The 9,679-nt window shown below is 48.5% G+C and overlaps 2 protein-coding genes across 2 annotated transcripts; one reads left to right on the forward strand and one right to left on the reverse strand.

Annotated features, from left to right (window-relative positions):
- The first annotated feature begins 1,107 nt into the window (after nt 1–1,107).
- Nucleotides 1,108–6,032, forward strand: LOC127317101 (uncharacterized). Its single transcript, XM_051347627.2, has 8 exons — nt 1,108–1,494; nt 1,619–1,728; nt 2,658–2,714; nt 2,799–3,098; nt 3,995–4,242; nt 4,331–4,637; nt 4,724–4,997; nt 5,612–6,032. The coding sequence occupies exons 1-8, from the start codon at nt 1,168–1,170 to the stop codon at nt 5,864–5,866; spliced, it is 1,878 nt and encodes a 625-aa protein (XP_051203587.1). The 5' UTR covers nt 1,108–1,167; the 3' UTR covers nt 5,867–6,032.
- A 2,196-nt stretch (nt 6,033–8,228) lies between these two features.
- LOC127317099 (chlorophyll a-b binding protein 1B-21, chloroplastic) lies at nt 8,229–9,422 on the reverse strand. Its single transcript, XM_051347621.2, has 3 exons — nt 9,153–9,422; nt 8,680–9,071; nt 8,229–8,603 (listed from the first exon to the last, which is right to left on the reverse strand). The coding sequence occupies exons 1-3, from the start codon at nt 9,332–9,334 to the stop codon at nt 8,449–8,451; spliced, it is 729 nt and encodes a 242-aa protein (XP_051203581.1). The 5' UTR covers nt 9,335–9,422; the 3' UTR covers nt 8,229–8,448.
- Between the last annotated feature and the right edge of the window lie 257 nt (nt 9,423–9,679).

Genomic DNA, 9,679 nt, shown 5'->3' on the forward strand with positions numbered 1-9,679 from the left:
TCAGGCGGCCGCTCGACCCAACCCAACCGCTCCGCTCCGCGCGCGCCATCCCCAATTCTCCCAAGCCGCGCCGCCGCGCCTCCCTTCCCCAGCTGTGCCGCCGCGCCGTTGCGCCTCCCTTCCCCAGCCACGCCTCCCTTCCTCAGCCGCGACGTGCTGTCCGCAGGGGCCTCGGCACCGGCAGGTACGTGATGTCCGCCACCTTCGACGTCGGGGGCTACCTCCATCGATCGATTGGCGATCTGGTGGAACGGATCTCACTGACACTAGATCTTAGGGGGTCTATTTTAATATTTGAAACTGTATAGGACGGGAATGTAAAATAAATTTCTGAAGCATTTTTTCTCCCCCAAGTTAATTAAAAGGGGACGGAGGGATAACTTTTATACCGCATGTGGCGTCGGTGCACATGGCAGAAGCTCTTGCTGTGCTTCATGGCTTAACATTTGCAAATTCACTGGGATGTAATGTGATTGAGGCTGAATCGGATTCGTTGGAAGTCATTCAGCTTTGCTCTGGCCAAGACAGGATTTGGAATGAATCTACTGCTATCTATGCGGATATCTTGTCTACTGCAGGGATGATAGGGAAGGTTACTTTTAGCCACTGTGGGAGAGAGAGCAATATAGTTGCCCATGAACTAGCTAGTCATAGTTTCAATTCTGTTTCATCTTGTAACTGGGTCGATGAACCCCTAGCTTCATTAGGCAAGCTCTCCTTAATGATGTAACCGTTCAGTGAACCGGCAAAGAAGTTTCGACGCACTCTTTCCTTACCAGTGCGAAGGACCTGGAAGGTTTTTAATGAGGCGGCTTGCTGGCTTAATATATGATATTTTAATTCAAAAAAAAAAAGGGGACGGAGGGAGTACTAGTTAAAGTGATTGAGTCGTGGTCCAATTATACGGACGGGCCGGGCCAAGCCCTATCTTGGGTGGAAACGGGCCGAGCCGCACCCTCCGTGGCGCACAGTGAGCGGCCCAGTTCTAAAGAAAATGGTAGGTAGTGCTACTCGGTGGGGAGGGAGAGCGGTTGCTGCGTGTCGCAACCGTGGCCGCGCCCGCCACGCCGCTGTAGGCTGCACAACGCCCGCCCACCGCCCAGGCGACACGGGAGAGCGAGGAAGGAAGAAAAAAAAAAGGTAGCACGCGTGCAGCCTGCAGGCGCCATGCCCCCTCTTCCTCCTCCTCGGTTGCGCCTGTTCCCCAACCTCAGCCCCTGCCTAGGACGACCACTACACCCACACCCAGGCCCAGGCCGCCTCCTCCCTTGCGCCTCCCTCTCCCCCCGCCTCCGCCGCCCGCCGCCCACCCTCCGCCGCCCGATTCGCCGCTTCCTCTCCCGAGCCATGGCCTCCACCGCCGCCGGCGACGAGCCCGGGACCAGCGGAGACGCCGCCGTCCCGCCCCGCCGCGCGCTCGAGGAGCTCGCCTGGGACGAGACCTTCGTGCGCGAGCTGCCCGCCGACCCGCGCTCCGACAACATCCCGCGCCAGGTCCTCTCCTCTCCTCTCCTCTGCTCTTTACTAACTCTATATAAATTATCGCGCGGTTAATTCCCCCGCCCGCCCCAAAGGTGTTGCTGCCCGTCTTGTTAATCTCCCAGTTTTGGGCGCGCAGGTGCTGCACGCGTGCTACACCAAGGTCTCACCCAACGCGCCCGTCGACGGTCCAAAGCTCGTCGCATGGTCCCCGGCCGTCGCCGACCTCCTCGATCTGGATCACAAGGAGTCAGTTCTCTTACCTTCCTATTTGTTTACTGCTAATGCTGCGATTTCACTGAATACCACTTGATGATATTTTTCCTGCTCATAGTTGTTGGTATAGCATCGTCCATAGAATTTGCTTCACACTCATCGCGACCTTTGCAACAACTGCAAACTATTTGTACCCGTACAAGTATAGCTGTGCAAATGAAGCATGCAAATAAATTACAACCATACAAGGAAGCCCGCGTCCACATTTCCCCGCTATCACCCCACACGCCAGGCTGAGTAGTAAGTTGATCCACTGCTTGATCCGTCGCTCGCTAACACTGGAACCACTTACAATGTTCTGCTGAAAACATGACGGTTCCGACAACTAAGCAAGTGTAACACAGACTCAACAAGGGATAAAACCAGTGTTCGGTCATACATGTTTATATTACCGAAAAGAGCGAGTTCCTTCCCCTCCAAATCGACCCCTCACACTTATCACCACTACTACACTTGTCGTCGCTAGCTTTTCCACTAGAATCTAAATGCTCCGTTTGGAAGAGGTACAACTGTTGCACAGAATTACAAGCATACAAGGATAACTATATGAGGCACTACAAACCCCATGACCATTCAGCACACACGCGCACTGCACTCAGTAGTAACATTGTGCGCTGCTTTGGTTGACTAGGAATTGTGAAACTGGCTATAATGTTCTACTTAAATGATGATTGTTCGGTGGAGAAGAAAACGAGTAAAATAGGGTTTCTCAACAAAGGATTAAATCAATGATCAGGATTCCTGTCTACAGGTTGTACCACTTCGCGTTATCTCTTTCTGCGCACACATGAGTTCATTGAACTCCCTGCCTTATGGCATTCGCTGCTCCTGCTTCTTTTCTGCATATCCTTGCCGACATTGGATGAAAAATTCACAACAGCTGCCCCTCTATTTATTTTCAGGTTCGAGAGACCTGAGTTTCCCGACTTCTTCTCCGGAGCAACTCCGTTGGCCGGAAGGTGCGTGATACCTTTACTACTTAACATCCCGCTCTCTCGTGGTCTTGTCAGTATACGGTTCTAATCCACTTTCTACACCTGCAGCGTGCCCTATGCCCAGTGCTACGGGGGACACCAGTTCGGTTCATGGGCTGGCCAGCTGGGAGATGGGCGGGCGATAACCCTCGGGGAGGTTCTCAACTCTCGCGGTGAGAGGTGGGAGTTGCAGCTCAAGGGTGCTGGAAAGACCCCTTACAGCAGATTCGCCGATGGCCTTGCTGTCCTGCGCAGCAGCATCCGTGAATTCTTGTGCAGTGAAGCTATGCATGGTCTAGGCATCCCTACCACTCGCGCTCTCTGTCTAGTCGAGACTGGCAATTCCGTTGTACGCGACATGTTCTATGAGTATGTCCTCATATCTTCTGTTTTAATCTATGTTTTCCTCGACCGACTTTTGCTTTTGAGTTCCCCTGGCAGTCTAATTTAAATGATTCGTAGTAGCTGCTGCTTTAATTTGAGATGCTTCAGCATTCTTTGGTTGCTATATTGTCCTGATGAACATCATCAGACTTTTTCTGTTTAGCATCCCATGTCCTTAAGTAAGAATAACTTCATCTAGCCATCCTGTTTTTCCTAGGCCTATAATTATGAAGCACCTGATGTGCTAATGTCTTTGTTATCTAAAATATAGCTGCTATATCATGCTTATGAACACCTTTTTTTTTTTTTTTTTTTTTTATTTAAGCGATTTGTAGCTGCTGCTTTGAGATGCTTCAGCTTTTCTTGATAGCTATATAATCCTTATTAAGATCAACACATTTGTGCTCTTTAGCATCCCAGGTCATCATATCTTCCGTTTTTAGTGTTTTGCTGGATCTACTATTGTTTCTGAATTTCCTTTTTTGCCTTTTTATTAAATGATCTTTCTGGTTTTATTGGTAGCTATTTAATCCCTTGAATATCAACAAAATATGTGTTTTGCTGGATCTACTATTGTTTCTGAATTCCCATGTTTCCTTTTATTTTCTTAGCTGTATTCATTCACTAATAATAAGTTCATCTGGTCATCCTGATTTTTCTTGGCCTATTATTATGTACCACCAAACCTCCTGTACACAGAATCATCAGTGTTCACTGCGCTGTAGAAAATATTTTTCTGCTACTTGTCCACTATTTATCATCTAAAATACAAAAAACTAGAACATTTTGCCATGATTTACATTTTGAAGGATTTCAGTATGTACACCATATATATTGACATAAACTTCTCTTGCTAAATATTTGTTATTTTAATATGCCAGTGGGAATTCAAAAGAGGAGCCAGGCGCCATTGTTTGCCGTGTAGCGCCGTCGTTTTTGCGATTTGGTTCATTCCAGATTCATGCTACAAGGGGCAAAGAGGACCTTAAAATAGTTCGCCAATTGGCAGACTACACAATACGTCATCACTACCCGTATCTTGAAAACATTAAAAAGAGTGAAGGTTTATCTTTTGAGGCAGCTATGGGAGACTCTCCAGCAATCGATCTTACTTCCAACAAATATGCAGGTAAATTTACTCGTATATTATTTTCTCTGAATGTCCCCATTCATCTTGGGAATAACTAAATTTCTTCCTCTGCAATTCGTGAGAGCAGCCTGGGCAGTTGAGGTTGCAGAGCGTACAGCTTATTTGATAGCCAGGTGGCAAGGTGTTGGTTTTACCCATGGTGTACTCAACACTGACAACATGAGCGTGTTGGGCCTAACTATTGATTATGGACCATTTGGCTTCTTAGATGCTTTTGATCCTGGCTTTACTCCGAATACGACGGACCTCCCTGGTAAAAGATACTGTTTTGCAAATCAACCTGATGTTGGTTTGTGGAATATTGCTCAGTTCACTGGACCATTATCATCTGCTGGGCTTATCAGCAAAGATGAGGCAAATTATGTAATGGAGAGGTGAATTGGTTCTTCCTATCTATACTGGCTGTGTGCAATAATAACCACATTTACGATAGCGTTTTGATACATTTTCTATACTGTAGGTATGGGACAAAGTTCATGGATGAATATCAATCTATAATGACAAAGAAGCTTGGTCTACCTAAGTATAATAAGCAGCTTATTGGCAAGCTGCTGAACAACCTGGCTGTTGATAAAGTTGACTACACAAACTTTTTCCGTCTTCTTTCGAATGTGAAAGCAGATCCTGGCATTCCTGAAAGTGAGCTGCTTGTACCAATAAAAGCTGCACTACTGGATATTGGGCAAGAAAGAAAGGAAGCATGGATTAGTTGGGTACAAACATATATTGAGGAGGTAACGCTCCTTTTTGCTAATTGTTCACTTTCTCTAGCTGTCATTCATATATGGAAGTGACAAAGTAGATGAAACAGTATAGATGTATCATTTTTGTCGTTTGGTGCTTGCTTTTTTTTTCTCTGCCCCGGTTATTGTGTGAAGTTAAGAGTATTCTTCTTTTTGTCCTGTTTTGTCTAGAACAAGCTGGAATACTCTTGGAAACAAAAGCAACATGTGTGCCATTATGTTCTTTAGGAGGTTTTCAGCATTGGTGCATTTGATGTTAGTGTATGAAATTTGTGTTTGATGCTATTACATAAGAACCTCATTAAGTATTATAAGTTTTCGTCTTGTATACTAATACCTCATATCTCATTCCTTGTGCATTTGTCATCTGAATGGCGGAAGTTCTAAGAAGAATTTGTTATCCACTACCTCTTTCTGTTGCCACATTGTTCCTAGTAATCAACCCCCACTGACATTATTGTCTGTTCAACCCACCATCAATAATTTGTGCCAGTATAGCCTACCAAAACATCTTATATTTTGGAATGGAGGTAGTATATAGAAACATGTTATCAAGAGATCATCTGAACATTATCAGTTTAACAATACACCCATGTTTTCTGAAGCTGGTGGCCAGCGGCATCTCCGACGATGAGAGGAAAGCCACGATGAATAGTGTCAACCCAAAGTACATCCTCCGGAACTACCTCTGCCAGACCGCGATTGACGCGGCCGATCTAGGTGACTATGAGGAGGTCCGCCGTCTGCTGAAGGTCATGGAGCGCCCATACGACGAGCAGCCAGGGATGGAGAAATACGCCAGGCTGCCTCCAGCTTGGGCTTATCGGCCGGGAGTGTGCATGCTCTCCTGCTCGTCCTGAACCCAGCGTGCAGACACGACCGATACAATGAGTATTGTATAACGTTTTGTTTTTTGGGGAATGTATAGGAGGTTTTGATTGTAAGATGGATGTAGTTTTTTGAAGCACCACGTGTTGTTTTTAATGGCGTGGTATGATATATGGCATCGGGTACTTTTAGTTGTGATGTTACCTTTGATGAATAGCAGTTAGCAGAGCGTTGAGGAGTGTTCGGGAAATGCAGCGCACAGCTGCTGCTCGGACCTAATTTTCCTAGACCGTAAGTGAGTTGCAATCTCATTGGTGGCGTGGTGTGTAGAAATAATTTGTGGTGCCGTCTCATACTTTGCCCAAGTGCAATACCATTGAGATTTGAGATGCGTTTTTCCAACATGGTTGGACGTGGTAGGAAATACGTCAGTACACACTTGATGGTTTTCAGTTAGTGCATCTCCAGCCGTTGGGGCTCCCAGGCTGAAATCCGGCGGTATTTAGCGTCGTATGGATGTAAAATTTGGTCTCGAAATGGCGAGTCCAAGATCGTGTGTTGACGCTCAACCACCACCACCGTGTAAATAGCGATGGTGTAGTCGCCGGAAGGGGGAACCGTCGCAGTGGCAATCGCGTCCATCGACGCATTGAATTGCCGTAATGGACTGCGAAGTGGCCTGGGGAGCTAAACGCCTCGTCCGGGAACCGTCGCAATGGCCTCGACGTGCGAACCGCCGTAATGGAGCACGAACTCCGCGGAAGAGCAACCGCCGCTCTCTTCGTTGATAGACCACTACATATACGTTTTGCAATATACAACCGGCCGGCACCATTCATCTCTTCACCAGCCTCTGTCAGCATGAGCAGTCTCTCTTTGCCATCAGACACCGACAGCGAGGGGAAATCACCTGGATGGCGTCATTGGTGGGACCGAGCTGCAACGCCTAGCAGCGACGATTCCCCACCACCGGAAGGCGATAATTCCCCGCCGCCGGACAGCGAGGACAGCGAGGAAGAGGCTGAGGAGCAGGATGAGTAAGAGGCTGAGGAGGAGGAGGAAGAGTCTAAGGACGTGGCGGCCCGGGCGAAGGCGGACGCGGACGCGAGGGCGAAGGTGAAGGCGCAGCTGGCGAGCACCTTCGACGACGAGGACACAAGTTCCTCCGACGCGTCGACCGACACCGCCTCTTCGGAGGAGGTGACGAGCCGGAAGCGCCATCGTGAGGACAATGGGGCGGGGCCATCAAGAAAGAAGAAGTAGTTTAAATTTTTTCAAAGTTTTTATATGTATTGTTTATGTTTTTCCGAAGTATTTATATGTAATTTATTTATGTTGCACGCGCGCCTACAAATTTCTTCTATCTATTAAAATAAAAACTTCCCCGAACCCGTATCTCGGGAAGACGATGCGAGGAGGAAAACGATCGGCCTCTGTCGCCGACAAGTCGGGACCACCAGACGATTCCCGTGCTATTGTTTCCTCCGGACTCCCCAAGCGCTCCTAGGGGGCCGGGGTTGATATGGGCTCGCCGGATGGATGGAAGTCTAAATCCGGGCAAAAATGAGGACCCGGAGGCGCGACTAAACCATTTTTCGTAGTCCGGATTAAAAAAAAGACTGCCGAAAGCCTCGTCGGGGAAAGGGCTGGAGATGCTCTTAATGGTGATATTTGTGTTATCCATGTGGTTTGGTTCCATTGAGCTTAACAGTGAGACATATTATCGTGAAATGCAGTTCTTTTATCTAGCTCACTGTAGATTTGTCAGCCGCCCTTGGCCGTAGCACTTTAAAATGTATTTGTTCTTATTTGTAGCTGGGTTCAAGTGTTCTGATATTGCTGCTAAGGAAGCATTACCTTTGACGAAAAGTGTTTTTGGCTCCCGAGCTCCAATACTCTCGTTATTATAAGAAAATTAAAATAAATATTTATTAGCTATCAAAAAATCTGAAAATAATTCTGCAGATTATTAGTGACACATCTCACAATTATGGAAAATCTTAGCCCAAAATTCCTTTTACTTTGTGCTAGATAAAAATAACAAAATCTGACATATTTTGGAGATTTGAAAATGACTACTCAGATCTGCACTTTTATCTTTTTTGTGTAGCTTAAAATATAAAGTATTTGAAATTGAGATTTTACACGTTTGTGGAATACATTATTGGCTAAATCCAGATTTGTTTTCAGAATTTTTTGAAACTCAAAAATATGATTTTTAATTTATTTAAAAAACGAGATCACTGGTGTGCACCAAATCTCTGTCTCTACGTTTGGTCTCTATTGGACACACTCCTAGCTAGTAGTATACGCCAATCTCCATCCTCCCTGATCTGTAAAATCTTAAAATTTTCATTGCGAGCGGTACCATCATCATTGTCACGCAAATACCAGTTTGGTTTTGGTACAGAGAGCCAGCTATATATTGATCGATGCGTTCACAATTAACAGTAGGCGCTACTGGATGAAACTTTACACATTACATTACAAAGGTGTATTTGCCGGGCAGAGATGTGGCCGACGTTGTTGTACAGCAGCAGTTCCTCTGAATGAATCCATTCAGACAGTACATGCATGAAAACCATGCGTGCAGCTCCTCGGGTGGGACTCGTCATCAAGGGCTGTAGATGTTCCTAGGGATGACGATGTCGCCGATGTTGTTGTGCCAGGGGTCGGCGAGGTGCGAGCCGAGGTTCTCCAGCGGTCCGGTGCCGGGGTACGCCGACTGCTGCACGACGAAGCCCACGAACGCCAACATAGCCAGCCGACCTGCAATCCATGGATGAGTGAGTGAGTAGGTACGGTGTATGTACGTGATGGACTGATCTGCAAGAAAATTTCATACCATTCTTGATCTCCTTGAGCTTGAGCTCCTCGAACTTGACGGGGTCCTTGGAGAAGCCGAGCGGGTCGAAGGCGCCGCCGGGGTACTTCTTCTTCTCGGGGTCCTTCTCCATGGTGCGCTGCTGCTCCGCGAAGGCGATGGCCAGGAACTCGATTGCCAGGATGGTGGGGAGGTTGCCCCAGGGCACGGCGTTGCCCAGGTACGTCGCCTGCCCGCCGGGGATGGCTGCCCACTCCTGCGCCTTCACCCAGTTGCCCAGACCCAGGGCCTCAGGGATGAGCACGCCGGGCACCGCCAGCATCGCCCACCGGCAGTGGTAGATCTCCGACTCCTTGAACCGCTCGAAGTTCTCCGGGACGGTGGCGAGGCCAAGAGGGTCGAAACCGAAGTCGCTGCCATCAGAGTGATGGAAGGTGAGAGCGGTGTGTGTGGGCAAGGATGATTGCCAACGGCTAGATCGAACGTAGGCTTACCCTGGCGAGGAGCCGTCGAGGTGGGCGGGGCGCGGCTGGCCGGGGAACCACTCGGCTGACATGGTGACGCGGCCGGAGGTGGTGGTGGCGGAGGCCACACAGAACCGGGACCGCCCCGACGACGGAGCCAACAGGCTGGGCACGCCCACCGCGCTGCAGCTCCTCAACCCGCTCGACGCCATTGCTCTGCCGATCGCTTCGTGCCACGCTACGACCACAACGACAAGGCAAGAGGAAGAAGAGGAGGAGGTGGCGGCTGTGAGAAGACAAAGGAACTTGAGGCTGCTAATAAGAGCGCGAGGCGGGACGGATGGGGATATCCAAATGCCGCCGTCCATTGGCCGCGATATCCCCACGCCCGCCACCTATTGGGCCACGTCGGATCCTCGCATCTTTCCCTGAGCTACCCACGTCCCCTGAGACCCATCCGACGTGCCATCCTCCCCGGTACTCTCTGACCATATACTATCCACCCGATCATGCATCCATCCAAGGTCGGCTATAAAGATTTCTCCCATTTTCCGTTT

This window comes from Lolium perenne, chromosome 7 (assembly GCF_019359855.2).
Source record: "Lolium perenne isolate Kyuss_39 chromosome 7, Kyuss_2.0, whole genome shotgun sequence".
Taxonomy (NCBI): Eukaryota; Viridiplantae; Streptophyta; class Magnoliopsida; order Poales; family Poaceae; genus Lolium; species Lolium perenne.